Source organism: Stegastes partitus, unplaced genomic scaffold, assembly GCF_000690725.1.
Source record: "Stegastes partitus isolate 25-593 unplaced genomic scaffold, Stegastes_partitus-1.0.2 Scaffold366, whole genome shotgun sequence".
Classification (NCBI taxonomy): Eukaryota; Metazoa; Chordata; class Actinopteri; family Pomacentridae; genus Stegastes; species Stegastes partitus.
The window spans coordinates 139651-163484 of record NW_007578097.1 but is presented as its reverse complement, the minus strand read 5'-3'; the positions used below and the strand labels follow the sequence as shown (position 1 = coordinate 163484).

Below are 23834 nucleotides of genomic sequence, written 5' to 3'. Positions count from 1 at the left end.
TTGGTACAGATCTGGACTGTTTTCGTTTAAATTGTAAGATGGGGTATCGGCTTTAGCGGAGGTTGCATTCTCTGAGAGCCCCTCTAGATTCGCTGTTTAAGCCAGAACTTTAAAAAAATACAGAAGTGCCTTTATTGCCTCTTTGATATGATTGCATTAATGTGAAAACAGGAAGTAAATGAAGCAAGACAGGGCAGTGAACTCCAACTGACCTCTGCACGCCACATGGTAGCAAATTAGTTTTACTTGTTTGGCTTTTCGGTAACTATTAAATATGCTAAGTTAGACCAGGATTTAAACTTAAACCATGCAGGAGAATGTAAATCAAGATTCCCACACTGGCCACCAGTTGGACTATTTCTTCTTGGTGAGAAAATAGATTCAGCTGTAGAGGAGTGGATAAACAACACCATCTGCTGGACGGAGGAGGATCACTGAACTGGAATCAGGAAAAGACTGTTCGCTCTGTTAAACTCTTTGCTCAAGCTGATCTGAATTCTGAAATTAATCTGAATGGGGTGTGATTGTTTCTCAGCCTCTTTAGGGGACTTTGATTCGCGAGGCGGCTCATAGTAGTTTAGTCAGAGGCAGTTCTGAGGGCGAGAACACATAGTCAGTGTGTGAGATCAGAGAATCATAATAAGTGGATGCATTCAAGCTAGAATGCCAGTCTGGTCTGAATGTGTGGCCTATGATGAAGTTGGTTTTTGTTTTCTTTTTAGTTTGATGAGAGCTAAATCTCACTGGGTGTCTGCTTCTGTAAGAACTCGTGTCATACGAACACTGTCTTTGGGGTTTCAACCAGAGATTTGTATTCATGATAAGGAGAAGTGTGGATGTCACCCATGTACATTTCTGGCAAACAGCACCGTCCTTAAACTATTAAATTCACATTTTGGCAAAGTCTGTTTCAATGCAATACATGACAAAACGCCATAACAAACGACAGGAAACAAAGCTCTTGCTGTATTTCTATGACAAAAACTGTATTTTGAATCACGTTATCATCTTGGATTTTTTTTAAACAATCTCATTCAAAAACATCCATTTATTCTATATTCAATACACATAAAGTGAAATAGACTGCTCAAAAAAATAAAGGGAACACCTAAACAACACAGTGTAACTCCAAGTCTATCAAACTTCTGTGAAATCAACCTGTCCAGTTAGGAAGCAACACTGATTGTGAATCAGTTTCACCTGCTGTTGTGCAAATGGAGCAGACACCAGGTGGAGATGAGAGGCAGTTAGCAGGACAACCCCTGTAAAGGAGTGTTTCTACAGGTGGTGACCACAGACCATGTCTCTGTTCTCGTCCTTTCTGGCTAATATTTTGGTCACTTTTACATTTTGTCAGTGCTCTCAGCCCAAGAGGTAGCATGAGGCGTGTCTGCAACCCACACAAGCTGCTCAGGTAGTGCATCTCATCCAGGACGAAACATCAATGTGAGCTGTGGCAAGAAGGTTTGATGTGTCAGCACAGTGTCCAGAGCCTGGAGGAGATGCCAGGAGACAGGCCAGTACACCAGGAGACGTGGAGGGGGCTGTAGGAGGGCAACAACCCAGCAGCAGGACCGCTACCTCCTCCTTTGTGCAGGAGGAGCACTGCCAGAGCCCTGCACAATGACCTCCAGCAGACCACTAACATGCATGTTTCTGCTCAAACTGTCAGAACCAGACTCCATGAGGTGGTATGAGGGCCCCATGTCCACCAGTGGGGCTTGTGCTTACAGCCCAACACCATGCAGGGTGATTGGCATTTGCCAGAGAACACCAAGATTGGCAGATTCACCATTGGCGCCCTGAGCTCCTCACAAATGAGAGAAGGTTCACATTGAGCACGTGACAGAGTCTGGAGACGCCGTGGAGAATGTTCTGCTGCCTGCAACATCCTCCAGCTTGACCGGTTTGGTGGGTCAGTAATGGTGTGGGGAGGCATTTCTTTGGAGGGCTGCACAGCCCTCCATGGGCTAGCCAGAGGTACCCTGACTGCCATTAGGTACCGGTATGAGATCCTCAGACCCATTGTCAGACCATATGCTGGTGCAGTGGGCCCTGGGTTACTGCTGGTGCATGACAATGCTCATGTCTCGTTCCATCCACCAGCGCCACGTTGCACCGCAGACTGTTCAAGAGTTGATTGATGCTTTAATCCAGGTCTGGGAGGAGATCCCTCAGGAGAACATCCTGCCTCATCATGAGCATGCCCAGGCGCTGTAGGGAGGTCCTACAGGCATGAGGAGGCCACACACACTACTGAGCCTCATTCTGACTTGTCTTGAGGAATTTCCACTGAAGCTGGATCAGCCTGTAATGTGACTTTCCACTTTTATTTTGAGTATGATTCCACATCCAGACCTCCATGGGATAATAATTTAGATTTACATTGATCATTTTTATGTCTTGTTCTAAATGCATTCCACTATGTAATGAATGAAGTTTTGCAACTGGAATATTTCATTCATTGAGATCTACGATGTGTTATTTTAGTGTTTCCCTTTTATTTTATTTTTTTGAGCAGTTTATTTTACACCTTTTTTATTTTGATGAAATAGAGTATCTCAAATTATTAGAATATTTTTCAGGATCAAATACATTATTAAATACAGAAACATCCAACTTCTGAAAAGTATGTTCATGTACACACTCAATACTTGCTTCTTTACCATGAATCAGTGCGATGGGGAATACAGGTGACCAGCCTGTGGAACTGCTGATGTCTTATTGAAGCTCAGGTTGATCTGATAGCAGTTTTCAGCTCATCTGTGTTTGTGGGCCGAGTGTTTCTCATCTTCCTCTTGACGACGCCCCATATGGGGTTCAGGTCAGGTGAGTTGGCTGCCAATCAAGCACAGTAACATCATGGTTTTGGACTGTGGGCAGGTGCTAAGTCCTGCTAGAAAAGGAAACAGACATCTACATAAAGCTTGTCAGTAGAAGAAAGTATGAAGCAGTCTAAGATCTGCTGGTGGACAGACAGCTGTGTTGAATTTGGACCTGATAAAGCCAACAGTAGCATAAATCACTGCAGAAACTTCACTGTGGACTTCGAACACCTTGGATTATCTGCTTTTTTACTCTTCTAGGACCTTAATTTGTAAAGGAAATGCACTTTGGTCTGAATGGAGGACTTTGAACCACTGAGCAACACTTTACTTTCTTAAATAACTGATGGAAAATTTTAAACTGTTTCACAAAGTTCTATTTTTTTGAGATGCACTAGTATATAAGAGCAACAAACATTCTCTACTGTCAATGTCCTAAAAGCATTATTAAAACATAAAAAGTCACCTGCTATGGTTGGAAACCAGGCAACTGGTTGCTTAAATCTAAAGTTGGCACAATGTCACTATGATAAAAATCAACCTATTGATGGACACCAATATGCAGGCTGCCACACTTGGAGTTCCATCGATTAGTTACCAGCTATTAAACTGATTCCCAACTATTTAAACAATTGATCGAGTGGTTTCAGCATTTAAGGGGAAAAAAAGCCAAACTTCTCTCCTGCCAGCTTCTTAAACTTAAAGATTTTCCAGTTTGTTTACTCCTCTATGACGGTAAACTGAATGTCTTGGGGTTGTGGACAAACCAACACATTTGAGGGGAATCATTCTGGCTTCTGGGAAACAACATTTTTCACCAATCAACTACAATAATCAACCGACAAATCAATGCTTGTATTTGTCAGATGCGGCTCTAAACATACTGAAGTTGGTCTCGAGTTGTTCCTCTTTTCCTCCAGTCAGTTCTGTGATATTGTGAGTCCAGGTTTCTGGGTCGTAAGCTTCAAATCTTAAACATTGTGTTAACTACTGAATTGTAATGAGTGTCTGTAACTGTAGCGCTGCCTTAATACTGAACAGTACTTAATACATAAACACATTTGATAGTTTTCTTTTATTTAGACAACCCAAATAAAAGGCACATAACATTGCGCATGTTTATGTAATAATTTGACAAACGTACATTTAAAAAAAATGTAGGAATGTTTGACCTTTCTGCTAATCAGAAAGCCTAGCCTCTCATATATACAAAATTATCAATGTTAATGTTCTAATACAAAAGATTTATAAAAAAGGTTATCTTATCTTTAACATCTATTGTAACTACCATGTCCTTGGAACTAAAATAGTTTTGTACAAAGATATACATTCAACTGCTTTCACAACGGTACTGGAATTTCCAATCAACTGTTTTCCTTAAAAATAAAGAGATGTTCAATTCCACAAGAAATAGTCAGTTTATCACATTATTATTGTTTCAAATTTGGCAAACAGGCTATTATAGTGTCTCTACGTAAATGCATAAGAACAAAAAAAAAAAAAAAAAAAGCTACACTAAAATTTTGTTTAAAACAAAACTTGGAAAAAAAATGACAAACATGCATATTGCATTTTTCAGTCAAAAACTGAATCAACTCAAAGAGCTGCAACACTGCTGAGATAACATGGCATTCATTAAAAAATAGTTAATGTTCAACAGCTACAGTGTTCGGGGTCATGCAACGTCAATCTTGTACCATTTTCTTTTTTTTTTTAAATGGACACAAACTTGCATTTTTATCAAACTCTTCCAGTTCTCAGCCATGCAGACTGAGACTGAACTGGACTTTAAAAGAAATGTTATATATAAAAAAAACAAAAAAAAACAAAAGGTACAGCATTTATTCCATTGTACAGTAAACGATCATTTGAAATGGACGGCTATTTAAAAGCATTAAGTCTTGAACTTCTTGTTCCCGACTCTTCAAATGTTTTAAGGGAAGCCAGAAAAGAAACACAAAAAAAGTCAAGAATCAAATACACAGTGGGTATCAAATTTAAAAGAACCATGTTTATGAGTGATGGGCTTTCCTGTGTGTTTCCTGAGTGAAGGGTCCGTAGTATCATCTTGGGGCTAAAACAGAAAAATGATAAATATATATATATAATAATAAAAAAAAATAATTCAACAGTGTACAGAAGAGTCAGCCAAACTATTTGGTCACCATTATGATGACAGTAACAGCCTGAAAAAGCTTCACTACAAGGCCAGGCCTTTCCATGTTCAGCCACTAGATGGCCCTCAAGTGCAGGCTGGCTAACCAAAACACTTAAGACTCCAATTTGATCTTTGATAATACTGCTGTTCACCTGTATGTAGGATATGCTTTCAGTGCAAGACTCGTTCCATTCTGACTTCATGGAAAAATCAACACTACAAATAGACAAATAAAATCAAACCTTTGCGTTTCCATAAAAGTGGAAAGCACAAATATTTCACCGTCAAGCGGACAGTGTCGAGATATCCGCTTGACTGGTGAAAGCAAAAAAAATTAAAATGCTGACATGAAAATACATTACTATGTCAACTGTACAAGTTAGTCACTGTACCTCGAGAGCATATCTACTATCTGAGAAGAAAAAGAAACGCTATAGCATCGTGAAAAAATACTCTTCCATGCACGTGGAAGCTGCCGTCCCTTTTACTAGACTCATTTCCTATAACATTAAATAGTGATTAGCAGGCTATAGTTTAAAAAAAAAACAAAACAAAACAAAAAAAAAACATACAAAGTAACACCCAGAAGCTTTGGGAGAGAACTTGCAAAACATCAAAAACAGCAATTTTATACTTATTGCTTCAGTTCATTTCACATCTCCCTTTTACAAAAGCACAAGTGTGTTTTTTTTCCTATGGACTCCTCAAGGGGGGCTCGAGGCGTCCTCTCGTGTGTCATGGTACAAATCACAGTTTCATCATTCTAACTGACTACGCTAAGTCCTGTCCTGATTTTCAAGATAAATCCTACTCAAATTCTACTCAAGTGTTCCGCATCACACGTCAGTCACTGAACCTTAGCTGGGACGCAGCTGCGACTTGGGGAGCTCCTACCGGCGGCCGCGCAGCTCGTGTAAATGTTCGCTTCAGGGCTTCGTGAAGTGAAACACTGTTCAGGGGGGAGGAGGAGGAAGAGGAGGAGGAGGAGGAGGGAGGAAGAGCCGGGCTTGAGGTGCAAAGATGAGGACAGGAGTCTCTTGATTCACTTCATTTTCCCTTTCTTTCTGGCCAGTTCAATCCTGTCGCTCCTTCTTTTTTTCTTCTTTTCTTTACCAGGGTGGGGAAGAAGGCAAGACTTGGGACAGAAAAGGCATGCTATCCACTGGCCTCATTGCGATGTTGAGCGGACCGGCTATATTCATAGGCATGGGGGTGGTTATTGCGACTGGGTGGGCGATATTCATGGGCGCCGTGGCCGGGATGTTCACAGAGGCGATGTTGACGGGCCCGGTGATGGTGACTGGGTGCTGGAGGCTGACCGGAGACGTGATGTTGACCGTGTTGGTGCTAATGTTCATTTGTGCGGCTATGGTGACGGGGTTGTTGTTGTTCAGGTTGCCCCGGTTCATCGCCGTGGTGATGGGAGCGGAGACGGTCACAGGTGTAGCTGAGGCAGAATTGCAGACTTCGTTACCATCTGGGAAAATACCAGATAACAGTATTTAACTCTGTGTGGCGAATCAAATGAGTCGTAGGTAGGAAGCGAATTGGCGACACGCTCGTTACTTCTGCTGCGAGTTAATGTAGCGTTAACTTTTAATAGTGCTTAAACAGTATACCAGATAATGCAACACGGATTAGGAGCGGAGGGTGATGGAACTGAGTGTGCGAGGCAAATGAAACAATAATGTGACCGAGAAAGGGTTGTTGCTGAGTTCGGAGATTAAGTCAAGCAGCTGGCAATTTGTAAAAGCAACAGCAACAACAACAAAACAAGAGCCTACGCTGACAAAAATTCAGCAGTGCAGGAAAGCCTACACAAGCAAAAGGTTGAGCGTGGGACTTGTAGACAAGGCCTCGGTTAGTTTGACCTGGTTTCGAAAGCACCACGATAAAAAGGTGACTTTCCATTTGACACGTGATGGGTTATTACTGTCTGCTTACTGTCCACAGTCTTTGTAATTACTTTCAGTCAATATAGACGGTGTTTATTTATTTTGTACATGTTTTATATTTTTACTGCACACATCGATGTTATAATGTTAACCCTTGTCTACTGTTCATATTTCATGCCTTCACAGTACCAAGCATCTATACCAATTTTTAAACTACACATCTGTTTAGAATGTCTAACTGACTGTGGTGGCATGGTATATATATATGAATGCTTCCGCTTAAAGCCTGAGTGTTTTAGGTTCAGCGTATCATTTAAGATTTATCACCAATTTTAAGTATTTTACACACCATTGTTTGCTGTACTCTCGTGTTGGATGGTCGGATGTGTCCACACGAAGAAAAAAACACTTGCATATTTTAACTTATAAATGTATTTTAGGCTTGCTTCCTAGCTGTGTACAGGTTTTTATTTGTACAAAAGCTCCTCGTGGTTACAGTCTGTTGTGCTACTGTCTGTTCCTAAGAAAGCTTTTAAATTCGCTCTGCCTGGAACACATTGCAAAAAGACCTGAAACTTCAAGAGCACGTTCAAAGTGTTCCTCAATGACTTGGAGGCAAACTCATCAGTCTGTAGACGTTTTGACAGATGATTATTTTGTTGGTTATGTTTTGGATCTGTACCGATAGGTTGATTTCTTATCTTCAGTATGTAATCACCGTGTATTTTGAGTATGATGTCTGTGTGTTGTGACCTTGTTTGGCCCACACTGGTAGATCTAAAACCCATTTTAGTAGATATGGGTGAAATCTGACCTCAGGGTACAAACATTTGTAGCACCTGAACAAAAGTATAACATTTTTAAATATTTTCATTTTTGTGTATTTTGGGTCACTTTAGGAAAAGTCATCAAATTTCAGGCTAACAGACTCACATTTAGGGTATTTTCTACTGCTGTCAAACATCAAAACAGGTCAAATTTGACCCTAAACAGTACATAAGAGTGTGTATTTCTGAGAAGTGAGACAAACCTTTATTACAGGAGTTGAAGTTGGTCTGTCCGTGAGTCTTCAAATGACTGGTGATGTAGGCGGCACTGAGCATCTTCCCACAGATGCTACAGGTGACCTTGCCTTCATGCCTGATCATGTGGGAACGGAGTCTGTCTTTGGTGGCGAAAGCAGAGGTACAGGCCTGCAGCCGGACAGCAGACGGGGGTTAGAGCTCGGCGGAGTGCGACGATATTAACAATGACTTTTTTTTTTAAATAAAAAAAAAATCTGGAAACAGACGGAGACTCTTACCGTTACTTGACATTTAAACGGTCTTTCTGAGGAATGCACATGCTTCACATGGCAGCTCAAGTGGTCTGGCCTAGATGGAAAACAACAAAAACACAGTTAATAATGGGATGGACAGGCACTGAGCTCCTGGAGTTGTAGATGTGAAGAGCTACAGACTTGTTCATTTATCTGTTAGCATTTCATTTGTTAATGTGGAGTCTGAATTTCAATCGTGGTTTCTTTGATCTGAAAACAACATATTTTAAACACACACGTTACAATCAACTGCAAACCAGATATGTCGTCTGCTTTAGATGCCTAATTAGTAAGATAACAATACAGATCTGTTACAATTAAATCTGAAATCATGAGCAGCATTTAATCTTAAGTAATTTTTATGGTAACTTCACATTTACTTTACATGCTTTTTGACCAGGAATACAAAAATGTGTGGTGTTTAAAAACCGATAAAAGTGTGCACGAGTTACTGACAAAGAGCACCGAAGTGAAACAGCCTGATGTACAACTTTTAAACGCATTACAAGCGAACGGATGTGCTCTGTTTGCTTTGATAATGAGGGGATGGGCACAAAAATCCCTAAAATTTCAGTCAATGGCAGTTAATTCTCCGTGATCAATCGTGCGTGAATTAGTTTGACCTAGTTTCAAACACGCACCACAATGAAATGGAGTTGTTGTTTTTCTTTTTCTTCCTTTTCCCACTTGACACATGAGTAAACTGGCAGTTTGCTTATTATTACAGTCTGCTTATTTCCCAGCATGCCTGTCATTACTTACAGAAATATGAAGACGGTGTTAATGAGAATATGCAGCGAGTGGTTTTCTTTTTTTTGACAATAATCCAAATTTGAATTTGCACATTTTGTCTGTGAGGATTGTAAAGTATATATTAAATTCAACCAAACATTGATGGTATTTCTGAAAACACTAAGTGTAAGAAAGTAGTAAATAAATCCTAAAATTCCCCTTTGAACAATCACTTTTCTGAATGTGTGTTTAGACAAGATAAAAAACTGTTCCGCTTCCACGGTATTTGAAATCCCAACTTTATATATTTATATCCTTTTTTAAACCAAATTGGAATCACTATTTAATACACACAACACACTGTGAAATTAGGAACGATTAGGAAGAAACATCAACAATAATAGATGATAAACTGCAATCCACTACAATCCCTCTTTAGTCAAAATACTTCAGTAATCCTAAAGTAAAAGCTTAAACAAAAACATGTGTTTGTGTTTTTTGCTGTTAAATTATTAAAATGTAAAAAAAAAATTAACAAAACAAAAAAACAAACATGGACGACATTCCTGTGTGTGTATCCGCCGCATAATTTACAAAGTTCACTGCATAACAGCTATTTGCCTCCTGACCTTTACAGTGAAACTCCAGCATTCACAAATTCTCCTTGGCACTGATCCTCCTCTGTCAGCGTGTTAGTTCTAGTGAAGCTGTGAGCTGAATCATGTTAGAAGTGCCATAATGGAGTGAGTAAGGGCTACAGCTCTGGCAGCTGCTCCCAAACCGGAAAGTTTCATGCTGCTGGATCCTTTTTTTTTTCCTCTCTTTTTTTTTAAAAAACACAAATGAGAGGAGTCAAGTAGAATCTTCTCAGTGGTTCCATGAACCGGAATCAACTTTTTTTTTTTTTTTTGTCCCACTGATGAGGGGAGCAGACTCCAGACAGTGCCTGCCTACAGATCTGGCTGAGTGGCAGTGACTCAGTGCCCTGTTATTCAGTCCCCATTCTCACTTTCCAGTATGCTGATGAATCCCTACCCCACGTCACTGTGTTGGAGGCATGCCTGAAACTGCCCTACACAGCACAGTGCTAATGTTACCGCTTGGCCAGGGTACACTTGCTGATGTTTTTGTTGGGAGTCGTGTAGCAGCACAGGCAGTTTATGCTGTTTAACAATATTCTCAGTCAATACTGATTAACATAAACGCAAAATTTAAAAGAAAAAAAAAAGCCTCGTTAACTAGATTTTAAACATCGTGACCACGACTTAAACAATACACTTCTAAGCTACATCTTACATGTGTTAGCCTAAACATTACCGCATGGTTCGCTGAATTCCCAGGGGAAAGAAACTGTGACATGCTGGCGGGAACTGCAAAGTGACAAGTGACGCCTCCCCCTCTCTTGATACTCCACTGGTGCTCTCCCATGTGCGACTGTTTAAACATGTGGCTGAAATGGCGTGGGGGGTCATTACAAGTACAAATCTAAACTGCTTACCACAACAGTAAAACCCCAGCCACTGGTGAAGCTACATGGATGGTAGATGGGCATAAAACCCCTCTATATGAAAACATGGTGCGACTGAACAACCCAAACACCACAGGCCCGAATAACTCACATACAAGTGGTTGCTATGGGGTGTCTGTACAAGCAGTGAGGTTGCACTTCAGTGGACTTTTGGTAAAGCAGAGATTCTGGTAATTGCAATCCTTGTTTCAGTAAATCATCTCTTTGTACTCGCAACTACAAACATGAAAGACAGTAAATTTAGAGCACATACGGTTATATTTAAGTTTAGTGCGCTTGTTTTTTTTTTCCTACAAAAGCTATTTTTGGGCTGCCGAGCACATAGTCATAAAGGATGTTTGTTAGAATTTGTTTACCATTATGTTATTTTTAAATTCCATGCAGACAAGTCAGGACTTTTCTCTACGTCCCTGGAATGTAACCACCACGGGGCAAAATTACTTTCTTTCTACGCTCCCATAAGAATAAATTAGATCTCAGACGCACACTTCCTGTTTACAATAGCCTTGTTACTTGTTGATTCAAGGCGTACGAACAGTTGTAAAAACAATCTTTTCCTTGCATTTGGCCCCATTTTCTCACCAATGTAATATGTCCTATTGTCACTGTGCATTGTCTTTGCTGCTGATGCCAACCACAGCTGTCCAAGAGCTGCGAGTCATCACCTTTAGCTACTGAGTCGAGTTATTGTAGAAAAGAAATGGTCCATGTGATGTGCCATCTGACCACAGTGAAAAGTGATTCAAATGGCCAAAGATGGAGTGAAAGGTCAGCTATCAGGGAGAGGTGGGAAACCTAATGTAAAAATGGAAATACTGTCACATTTTCAGTCAGTGCAAGACATTCAGTGCTGTACACATGATGACCGCTACAAATAACAGTTGTGTAACAAATGAAAATGTTATCACGCCGCACAGCTGACCAGTCAAGTGTGAAGTGGGTGTGAATGCAGGTTTTTTGAAAGTTATAGTTAGACACCGCTCTCATCAATCTAACGTTGGAAGGTTGACTGATGGACTATGCTGGTCCCCTAATGAGCAGGCCTAGACAACCTCACTTAAAGGTCCCATATGGTGCAAATTCATTTTTATGTGTTTTATGGTTGTTATCAATATATGAAGACGTTTACCTCTGCCATTCCACTGTCACCCCCTCACAACTAGATAGCCTCCAGGTTTTACAAGCCAGTCAGACTTTTACTCAGCTGCTACGTTCCAGCTGAGGAACCAATACCAGTCCAGCTCAAACTTTGCATAATCCTGCAGACTTGCTGCCTGCTGTTTCCGAGGTGAGAAATTCAGAATGAGCAGCTGCCTTGTGGTGAAGCAGCCTCCCGGCTTCTTCTGCTAACTCTAAAATGTTTCAGTCACAAACCAAGCAAGACAAAAGTTCTGCTGTTGGCTGCAAGAGTGAACATAAGAGTCTTCATGTACTCCCAGCATCTAAGGAACTGCAGACCGAGTGGACTACGATATTTATGGTAACATCACCACAACAATAAGAACATACTTAGCTTTACTGAGAACATTCAGAGAAAATGGAAACTTTAAAAGCAGGTTTGAAACAAATAAACAAGAACTGGGTCGATTACTGTGTTTTTGTGTTGCCTCAACTCAGCTGGTGTTTCAATCAGTCTACTTCCCTCCTGATTTCTGTCCTCAAATGTACATAATTTTAATACTGCCAAATTCCCAATAAAACTCTTCTCATTTACATATCTTAATGTTTCTGTTGTAATACGACAGAATGAGTGGGAAATAGTGCCATTACAGACAATCCACTATAAATATTGATTTTAGAACTGCAACATTGTGGAACAAACTCAGCTACACGTGAGTTATAAACAGTGGTTGTGCTGTGAATTTGCTGATAGTAGCTCGTGCAGCAGTAAGCACAGGATAGATGCCCAGCTGGTCCCCTGTGGAGAACACTTCTCGTTATATTTGTGGGCTCAAGACGGAGGTTTCTCGACTTAACTGGATAACTACAGTGAGTAAAACCTTTCATGCTCCACGTTTGAGGAGTCTAAAGCTGTCTATAAACTGACTACCCCCACTTTGTGAGACAGTCCAAAAACAACTATATCTGACACAAACGAAGTACTGCCTAAGCATTATTATTATTAACGAGGATGGTTTCAAAAACAATTCAATGAATACAGTTTGTCAATTAACTCCATATAAAATGTAATAAAAATAAAACACCTAATTAAATCAATAATGATGTGAACACCATTTGTCATAACAACACCAGCAATTCTTCTCAGCACACGTGTGCAGTTTTTCAAAGAATTCAGTAGGTATGTTACTCAAAGAACTTTCCTTTTGTGGATTTAAGCTGTCTCTGTTACTTCTGTCTCAGAACTCTGAGGGGGGAAAATACCATCTATCACCATTTACTGCTGTTTATTATTGTCACAAGGTATGTATTTATGATTCTGCTGTATATGTGGGGTTGTTTTCACATGTAGCAAGATGAATTTGGGACCAGTGTGAAGCCTGCATGATGCTACTATATGATAAAGACTGTATGATAAAGACTGAAGAATTTACTGTGTGGCACAGAGCTGCATATTAATGGACTTTTAGGGCCATTTAACTCCACTTGAAAAGCCCTTGTAACGCATTACCGGTGTCTTACTTTTTTTAATTATTATGCTTATACAACTACCTTGTGAGCTATACGAGGAATGTACAAAGACATTTTTAAACAGGAACATTATCTCCCCATGAAATTGCTTCATTTCTCAGGATTTGCCCGTCTGTATCCCTACAACAAGGCTGTCTGGCAGCATAAAGGAAAAAATAACTTCACAGAGTAGATGCGTTGTTGCCTGTATCTAAATAGATTATGACTAAATTATAATAAAACACTTTATTATTTTGTAAGTGTGCGCTTTACACATAACCCACCAAATACTATAACTGACGTTTCATTTAAGAGATGCTACATACATTTCACTTGAGTATCAGTCGCAATATTACAACTAATATTCTAACATGTTTTCCTACTAATGGGTTAGAGATCAAAAGTATATTGATCCTTACCTGGAGAAGCCTTTCCCACACACAGAACATACATAGGGCTTGTGGACTCCCCCGTCATGAGAGCGAACATGGTAGGTCATCCGGTCCTTCCTTTTAAAGCGTTGCTGGCAAATGGGGCACTCGAAAGGCTTTTCATCTGAATGGGATAGCTTGTGGCGATTCAGGTGGTAGACATCACGAAAGGCTTTGCCACACATCTCGCACCCGTGGTTTTTCTTGACAGGTTTGGCAGGTTTCTTGACGACATTCTGCTGCGGCACGTTGCCCATCGCGGATGACGTCATAATACTTGTGCCTGAGGAAACAGACGTGGTTGCCGTGGAGAGGATGCCTGCTACCGTGGAGATGTAAGAGGAGTTGCCGTTGTTCTCTCGTGGCATCGTAGAGATCATGGGTACCATGGTGGGGGCTGTTTGGGCCGTCTTCTTCGGACGCGACACCATCTTGATACCGGTGTGGCTGGACTCATGTCGTCGCAGGTGGTAACTGTCACGGAAGGCCTTGTTACAGTAGCCGCAGACGAAGGGTGTTTTGCCTTTGTGTTCTTTCTTTATCACAGGCACTGGTGGCCGTGGACCTCCTCCGCTAGCCACATTGTCTTTGAGGAGATCGGCAGCACTGGTGGGTGGCTTCTGGTCTAGTTGGATGGGTAGGACAGGCTTCTGGTCAACTTGTTCAGCTCCTGCATTAAGAAGAGGCAGCAGGCTATTCTGGGCCACCTGGTGCTGGTGGTGGAGGGCTTCATTGGCCTGCTAATGAAACAAACACACACATTTTTGGTTGAGTCAAGATGAATTCCAGACATTTAGTAGTAAAAATTGCATCGGGGCACTGCAGCAGCTAATGTCAATCCAATATTAGGGAGTGCAGTTTCAAAACAGCTAGAATTCCCATATAAAAAATGCATTAGAATGATCCCAGTAAACAACAAATGCGGCTGGTAACTGTACCGCCACTTGCAGGAGTGTGTTTAGTCAGGAGTTCACTGTGACAACTCCATGAAAACAACCAGAGGTAGTAAGATGTCATAGAATACAAAATGGGCACTGGGTCTGTCATTAACGAGGCTGACGCAGCATGCCACTAATGCAAAAGAATCCAAATATACTGGATGAAAAATGATCCCATCGTGACGGTGCTGATTCATCATGTGACTGCAAAGCAGGCATACCAAATTAGAGGCATAGCAGAGTCCAGTTTAACTGCCAAGAAGGCTCTTGAAGAGCAGGCCATTAGCTCAGCAACAGAGCTCGGTTAGGAGATATAGAGGAGCAGAAGTGTGGTTTAGTGAAGGAGAGAAATGCATATGCAGGAAAATACAGGTCACCAAATTAGACAAAACAGCAGAGATCACAGCGTAGCAATCGCTTGTCGGGTATAAGACAAACTGCACAATTTTTCCTGGCGTTTTGCAGGTGCAAACCTATGCCAGCTCCAGCTATAATATAAACAGGATGAAATGGCTGGATGCAATTAGCAGCAGCAAGTACAAGTTGCTGAGCTGTGCTTCACTCATTTAAGTAATCAAATTTCCTGACTGAGGAGGTCAGGCACAGTTTGTATCTCTTGCAACAGCTGTGACCTAAAACACAGCATCATTTAAGGGAAACTGCTAAAATAATCAGACATTTCTGACGAAACATGATTCAGTGCATTTTGTTTGGGCATGTTTGAAACAAAAGGAGGAAGGTTAATGGCAGTCAACAGTTGAGCAATCATGTAAGGTATACGACGAAGCCAGTTGCCTAATTACTTCATCGGAAACAAAACTAAAAACAACACGATGTATTAATGGGATAAAATGCTGCTGAAGACCACGTGGCAGCCGCTTATCCAATCCAAACTTACTCCTTCCTGTAGCTACATTCAAAACGACTCTTTGTACATTACATTGTTTGGACAGTTAGCGCCAAGTAAAAACTCCAGCGCAAAAATTCATAATCATCGGAGTTTGTGGACTTGGGGTGAGTTTCAAACGGAGACGAGAAGTTAGTCTAAATCTGTAAATTAACAGAACGCCAAAGATCGCTCCAGAATCAAATATTCACTGAAATTAACAGGCAAGAAACGCACCACAAGCAGGGACTGCTGTTTATGATAATTAATCTTTTGCTACCTTTTCAAATCCGTGTGGCTCTACGGTTTTATTTTACTAATTCTACTAAAGTTGTATTACTCAGAAAAAAATGCATTTTTTCTTATTGCATTCAGACATTTAAAAAAAACAAACCAACAACAACAAAATAAAAACATAATGCTGTTCTTTGAGTAAACGGACACAGTCAAGATAACTGTGTTGTCAACCACCGGCAAGAAAGGGCAAGGTGAAATACTTGACCTTTCCCTTTGAGGTTCAATGATGCATCGAAGAAGGCCAGCCAAGAAAGGAGTTGCAAAAGAGGAGACAGGGGATGGAAAAGAAAAATGAACCGCACAATGTCCTCCTTATGTCATCTAGCCTATTGTGAAAGACACAAATCTGAGCAGTGATGCACTCGGGCCTCAGCAGGGGATCTTTGTATGCTCATCTTCATTGATTTGGCTCATCTATTCATGAGACGGGGACATTGTTTACCCACACACTACTCCGCTAAACTCGCCGTCATTCCCTCATATGCAATGGGACCTGGGAACTTGTGGAGAATGCCACCAAGCCCACCCGTCCATTTGTCTGAGCACCTGCTTACACTTGCCACCTTCCAGGATTAGTCATCATCATGCCAATACTAACCCGTCCGCTGGCACACCAGGGGCAGGAGGAGGGGGGAGGCTTTATGTTTGGGTGGGGAGGTGGCGGGGGGGGATACCAGCCGGGAACCCTCTTTGTGAAGCTTGTGAACAGCAGACGTAGCCACTGCAGACAGCCTGGCCTCTATACAGAGGTGCACGGCCTGTAAGCTGCTGTGCCTTCATGCAGCTCTGACCATTTTGACACAAATGCGCTCTGACAACTGGGGCTGCTCCCTCATAAATAACATCAAAATGGAGGGAGTGTCCTGATGGCTCCATGGGCCACTGTAGACTTGAATTGAGCTCACGGTCTCAGTTAGATTATGCACCGTCTTTTTTCAGTCTTTTGTGCCGCACTCTACAGCTGCTAGCCGAAATCTCAATTTTTTTTTTTTTTTAACAAAACAAGCAAAAAACTGTAACTGATCGCAGAAAAATGAAAAAGAGGAGGAGGAGAAAACAAGACTTAGGATATTACATAATTTGTTTTTCTGCGAGATCTAAATTATCAAAAAATTTGAGTTTTATTCTCGGCTCTTCTTTAATTGTTTACAAGTTTGGAATTTTTTGGCAGCGGCTCAGTTTGCTAAGGGGACACAAGTTCTTACAAAACATCACTTCTGTACTGTTTCTTCATAGCCTCTAACGCTATACAAATACTGAGGGGATTCAGAGCTGCGCTTGTTGTTGGTGTGGGCTGCAAGTGAAGGTATTTCTGTCCTGATAGGTGTGAGCAAAGGTTTCAGAGGATGATTTGATATATTCATGCTTTCACAAGGTTTGGGAATGCATCATATGAGGATGACATCAGCCAGTACCTCACTGTCATCCCTCTCCTAAAAACAATAAAATCAATGAGTCAAAACCTCCAAAAGGGCTGGCTTTTTAATACACACCCCCCCTACAGCAAATAGCCCAGTTAGGAACAAGAAATAGATCCAAAGAGATGTACTATGGTTTACAGGTTATGAAACATATTTCCTGGGAGCACAAAGCGTCTTTTTTTCTTCCCAGCTGTAAACATTTCTTAAATATGGGCATAAACAGGTTTTTAATAAGGAGTCGGTGTATCCCAAACATTTTAAAAACCTAATATATATTACATTTCAGATGTAGCATATGAATAGCACTGACTGTTTTTCTTTTTTAGCATTACACCTATGATAAAATTACTCATCTTGAAGGGCACACGAATACCAAACCCTTTCTGAAAGAGGAAAATTGGCAATATGTGCAGGACAGACAGAACAGAGGAAGAGACTTTTAGTGACTTTAAAATGCAAGGCCTAAATCGAATACCCAAACATAAAATCGGAGGTAGGTTATCTGGCCGATAGATCATATGACGATCTCTCAAGATAAAATTACATTTTACAATCTGAACAACATTTCTCCCCGCAGATTTAGTTGAACTCATGATCACATGATTAGTTGTGCATATGGTTGCTTGGATACAAAGCCTGCTACTTCAACACAAGGCTAAAGGCCCAACTCACAAATCTCTGCATCCTGTTCTCGCTGACTTTATTCGGAAAGTTCAGACCAGCGACTGTGATTTGTACCAATGCTTTGGCGCTATTTTTACTATCTGCATTCACGATGCTGTCCTGTGTTGACAAAAAAAGTTAAAACTCCAAGATAAATAGTGTATCATTCTTTTGCTGTGTCACAACTAAACTTGCTTTTGCTTAGTTCAGGTGGAAGAGGAAAGCTTGAATGGCGCTGGTATCTGTTATTAGTTTTTATCAATATTGTTATATTAATTATTTATTTAATAGTGACTTGTGATCATATGTCATATTAGGACCATCCAAGATATAAGACCGTCACATCACTCCTACTTGAAACCAACAGCAGAACTTCACAGCTACCGAAACGTTCACCTTTTGGCAGCTTACCCACTGTGGGCAATAGCACATAAAAATCACAACACCTGCTAAGTGGACTGTGTGAGAGTGACGAGAAGCACTGTTTGGGCCATAAAGTCCCATATAATTTGATTCTGTGCTATGCATGAATATTCCATTGTCATCACCTTTTATTTGCTCAAAGGCATCCTCATTCTGAAAGGTAATAAACTCTTTTCACAGCAGATAGTTTTGTGTGTCACAGCAAAAAGGGACAGTTGTTGGGGGCCACCGCTAAGGAAATTTGTTTCACTTGTGCTTTTTTTTAAACGAGTCAACATGCGAAAAATATCATAAAATAACAAAATTAAATTAAATTAAAAAAAAAAAACCGAGAAGTAAAATAAAAAAGAAAACTGAATTGGTATTTCTCTCTGGAATAATTAATGCTCAATTTTAAAATGGTTCCTGAGTTTGCTTTTCAAATATTGCCATTTTATTACGTCTACAAAACGGGAGGATGGCGCCGGTGACGAGTTAACTCCTACAAAAGTCTTAACTTGAACACTTAAACCTAAAGTTTACTACTGATGCTAAAGCTCTACCTTAAGCAGTCATTAACATAGGTCACATAAACCATGATTGGAAAAACATCAATAATTTCTAAGGGGGCTGTTTGTGACGATGAACCTGTTTAAACTCCCATAACAACCCGCTGTAAGCCACACGCTCAGCACAAAATGGAAAAAAGTTGTTGACTCGTTAGTGAACACATCTAACAAGCTTTCACTAAGCATCAGCCTTCTCTAAAACATGTTTGGCAATCGTATTATTTTTACTCAAGTACTTAACATTTTCAACACATTGTCCATCACTTGAATGCCATTTTCTTCCAGACATTTGGGAGTTTGTTAGCTCCATGCTTTGGCAAATTATATAAAAAATGAACAGATGCATAGCACCTTCTGGACACATTTCTTTAATTGTAATACTGTGCTTTTCTTGAGTGGCTGCTGCAGTCTCCAGAGAAGACAGCAATGGAGTCTCAGGCACACAAAGACTGGATTATGATTTTCTCAACTTGCAGCTATTGTTTTCTTTCTACTTATAAGCATTACTGTTGTATCACTGCACATACAGATCCAAACTCCTCTAAACAAAATGATTTACCAGATTCTTAGCCGAAGAGCGACAGATACTGGATTTCTAATCCAGAGCACATTCATACAGCTGTGCTTCTTGTATCACAGTATTTTAATATTCACAACAACATGGATAACTTTAAAGAAATCACAAAGTATTTCAGCAATATGCCAATCATCACATTTTAATTTACACCTCCTATGAACTGTAACATGGCTGAAAATGATGAAACTATAAAATGCTGCAATTAATGGAAGCTGCTCCATCATACATCAAGTGCCCGAATGATAACTGCACACTGATTTACATGAGATTGACTCAGTAGCAGTGTGAGGTACATAATACACGCAGGGCCTCTGGCTGCGTGCCAAAAACTGTGCAACAAACGACATTGTTCATCTGCCTTTTTCCATCATCAAGAAACAGCGCTCGAAGATGTGAGTAAGCGATCACTCATGACAGCAGAGCAAGAACGTTGATGTTTCCAAAAGGCTGTGATACGTAATGTAACTTTGTTCTAGATCAGATAAAAACAGCACCCAGTGCGCCACGCGTGTTGTTTCCAACTCTCAATCGCCTTGAACTAAGCAAGGGATAATCAGTGAACCATTAAAGTTAACTTTTGTCCACACTTTAAATGACAAACAGAGCTATTTAATATTGAACCTTCAAGTTATTTGACCTTTATTTATGTTTCCTCTCAGCTTTATCCTATCACTTGTCCCTCTCTGCAGCCGTTTTTACATAATTCTTGTTATTAATTTTATTAAAACCCTTATTTAACAAGGCAGTCCCTTGAGAATAGAAGCTCTTTTTCTTTAAAAAAAAAAGGGAGACCTGGCCAGGAATGCACATCATTATAAAGTTACACAAGATTATCAGTACAGCCGATGATCATCTGACAATGAAGCCAAAGATTAAGATTAGAGCACGACTTATTCCTGCTCCTACAACAACTCTTGACCTGCACCTGATCATAAGAATAAAAAAAACCTGTAGCACCCAGGAACTCTGCAGTAAACTTATGAGGATTCAGATCTGGTAGTTTTCTAGAAGTAAGTATTTTTTATGAATGACACTGAGCTGCTGCAAAGTTCATTGAAGAAGTTCTTCCCATGAGGAGTCTGTCACACCCACTAGAATGCATTTGGCCTTAACTTTATTCACAGGAAACTTGGGAAGACTTGAAAAACACTTTTCAAGACTTGGAAACACTACAAAGACAGCAGGGTGGTGATAACTTGGAATAAAATTGGATTATAAGCTAACAAAATTACCGCACTGATATAAAAACAAACAAACAAACAATTGAACCAGCTGCAAAACATCTTATTGTTTAAAATACACCCTCGTCATCAAAACGCACGAGCCTCGCATTTCTCATGTTCACGTGAGCTAAATTCTTTTAGCTTAAGTAAGGCCACGAGAATAAAAAAAAAGAAATTAATTTCAGTGAACAATAGCCTTCCATCTTAGTACGCGGTGGAATTCACTAAACCGTGGCAGATATCAGTCTCGACAGCAGCAGCAGAGCTCACTTTCTGGCAGAAAATAGGATTTATAAATTGCGCAATGTCGTTGCTAATTTCAAATCTGCGTCTTCGTCGCTAGTGTTAGCTGATGTTGTGTGCATACTTTGAATTCCTTTCCACCGCGGTCACCAGAATAAATAGCTAGTTAATAAACATTAGAGCTCGCACGGCGCTGGTTATCAAGTCATGTAACGTTAGTTTTGCAAGCTCATTACGGCAGCCTCGCCCACATTAAGCTAAATTAGCCAGCGAGTGTGATGAGGGCAGCCTAAACATAGTTAGCTACTTGGCTAGTTACTGTCGAACCGGCTGAAGCAAGCCGAAAGTTCAACGCGGACTTGGGAATCGCCGTTAGTAAATCTCAGCAGCTGATAACCTAAGTGTACACTTCATCAAAACATTCGCTAACGCCATCTAGTTTGAAAAATCTAAATTATCTTCCGTATTATACAATGAAAATCTTGGCCGGCGTTACATCTCATTATCTCACGGCGTCCGATCAAAGCCTTCAGTCAAAGAGGGGGGGAAAAAAACAGGTCTGTCTCGATTGTAACGGTGCAGTGGCGTCTCCAGCTTTACTTCAAATGATCCCGCATGTTTTTGCTTGGCTTCGACTGGGCAAACTAACTTCGAAAACCCGCAAACGCTGTCGAAGTATTCAACATCCACACTGTAAATGTTAGCACGATAGCAAACAAGGCGCCTTTTTTTTTCAAAGAGTGCTTGAAGAGATTTGATTTTTTGTTCTAGCGTCATTCCCAAGCCTCACAGCTGGAAGCCTGGATTCATATACCATTGTTTTGCTTGCTTACTTGTTCTTGCTGTTACTCGTTTAAAAACTGCTAAGATATCCGGTGCTGGAAATTTTAAAGGTTGTTTTACGAGCTCTCCCGGTTTCCCTCCCAAAGAGACAACTTACTTGAAAAAGAAACGTACTCCAGCTCGGCTCCATTTCCACACTTACTAATTCTGTAGGAAACCTAGTAGAAGCCTACAACAAAGCAACCAAACATGGCAGCTGAAACAACTTCCGCTAACCTCCAGGGCTGAACCACTTCTGGCGGGGGGTGTTAAATTTAGTATTTTAAAAAAGAACTCGCGCAATCATTCATGTGACTTATAAAACAAGAATAAACAAACACAAACATGCCATCTTAAAATATATTGTGAAACACATTCGTAAACGACCTCCTGAGTCGCTGTTATCACGTTACAGAAGTAATCTGGTGTAGTCGTATTTCTGGACACCCCTCTGAATGGTTTTTCGCTGATGCTGTGAGGGGCATTTGTTATATTAGATTGTCGCATGTGGTTGGGAAATGATTGTGTTTCAGTAACATTTCATCTTATTTTCACAAGAAAAAGAAAAAAAAACACATTTAAAAGCGATTTATTCTGCGTTGCAAACATTTTGCCGCTCGTCTTTTCCATGTTATTAAGTGTTTCAGTATACACGGATCGAGAAATAGTTTGCGTGCGTAGCAGTTTATTTTCATTCATGGGATAGGGATGAATGAAAACGACAGAGCCCATAAATTGCATGAATTGCCTGCAGTGGACCTGATAGCTTCAGTCCAGTCCTGTGTGCTGAATTCACCGCTTACATCACAGATGCCGATGTTACAAATGTTTTGCTCGTTATGTCTTACATGCTTATTTCTTGCAGAATTTCATAAATTTTGCATTTACTTCAAAACATCTTGAGGTCATGACAAGCCTCACTCAGTTTGTGACAAAGTTTTGTTCATGCATATGTTGTTTCTAATGTTATTTATGATATATTCATTAAAATAACTGCTTTAAAACTTAGTTTGACTTGTACATTATAGATGCTGATTTGTTAAAAGTGTAAATAGTGCATGTATACATTGAAAAAAAATTATTATACAGCTTTAAGCACTTTTATGGCACAATATAAAAACTCCCTCTGTATGTTTATGCATTTTAGAACCAAATGCAATGTTGTCCTTAACCGTTTTATTTTTTTATTAGTTGGGCTGTTCTCCAAAACAAGGGTCTTAGCCTTACCATGCAATATAATCAACTAAACTAGTATTTTATAGAACCATTGTAAGGTTTTAATCCCTAATATGTAAATAACTGAGGTAAAGTCACACCATAAATAACATTATTGGATTACTTTGTTACATCAATCATAACTTTTTTACTGTAAAGTACTGTGACGCAACTGCTGTTTTTTTTAAATGACTGACTTGACTCAGCTTAACAATTTTATGTTGTTTATATTGCGTCTTATTATTCGTTTGAATTCCTATTCATTATTTGTCCAACTTGAAATTGGTTTAATTGTAAAGCAATTTGTATTTTTGTTTTTAGAATAGAATAGAATAGAACTTTATTGATCCCTTTGGTGGAAACCTCAGGGAAATTGCTGGTGAAATTTTAAGGTGCTATCCAAATAATGTGACTATCATATGACTATTATTCTTATTTTTCATCTTCAAACTTTTTTGCTTAGGTTTTGTTTAAACACTGGAAGGAACCAACTGAGCAGGGGATTCGTGTGTCCACCCCAGGATTTTATTTTAGCTATTTGTTTAAATAGAAAAAATAAATAAATAAATAAATAAAATCAAACACTTGATTTTCTGCATTCTGGTACATTTTCATGCACCAATCTGTGCTTTCTTGTATCAATATATGGTTGAAATGTCTTTTTGTCTATCTATGTAAGGAATGAACAAAATTCAGGCACTGGGTGACAATTCAGCTCATAATGGAATATAATGCAAGCTTTCTGTACAGCTTTTAAAAGATTTTTCCTGTTTATCAACTTCTCTCATTTGTGTGGGTCAACACACATATGGGCAAGATTTACTCTGATGTCCACTTCAATGCCTCTTGTTTGGGGCAGCAACCTCTTTAAATGTGCATGTGGCACCAGGTCACATCAATGATAGCAAATAATTCCCTTAATATACTTTATAAAGCCCTGGATTTTAATAAATTATGTGTGTATTTTAACAAGATCACTGCACATTCAAAACACATCACACATATCTGTGTTTTGAGATGACGTGTTTTACATGTTGAGGGGGTCGATGCCTACAACCAAACT

General features: G+C 40.0%; 1 protein-coding gene across 2 annotated transcripts; it reads right to left on the bottom strand.

The window, feature by feature from the left end:
* Positions 1 to 3881: 3881 nt before the first annotated feature.
* On the bottom strand, positions 3882 to 21740 carry vezf1a (vascular endothelial zinc finger 1a). Of its 2 annotated transcripts, none has more exons than XM_008284597.1 (5): positions 21675 to 21740; positions 13504 to 14255; positions 8182 to 8251; positions 7909 to 8071; positions 3882 to 6460 (listed from the first exon to the last, which is right to left on the bottom strand). In XM_008284597.1, exons 1-5 carry the CDS (start codon positions 21705 to 21707, stop codon positions 6093 to 6095), a joined length of 1386 nt encoding a protein of 461 aa, XP_008282819.1. In that variant the 5' UTR covers positions 21708 to 21740; the 3' UTR covers positions 3882 to 6092. The 2 variants fall into 2 exon arrangements, with proteins under 2 accessions (XP_008282819.1, XP_008282820.1); XM_008284598.1 differs by having other exon boundaries at positions 3882 to 6430.
* Between the last annotated feature and the right edge of the window lie 2094 nt (positions 21741 to 23834).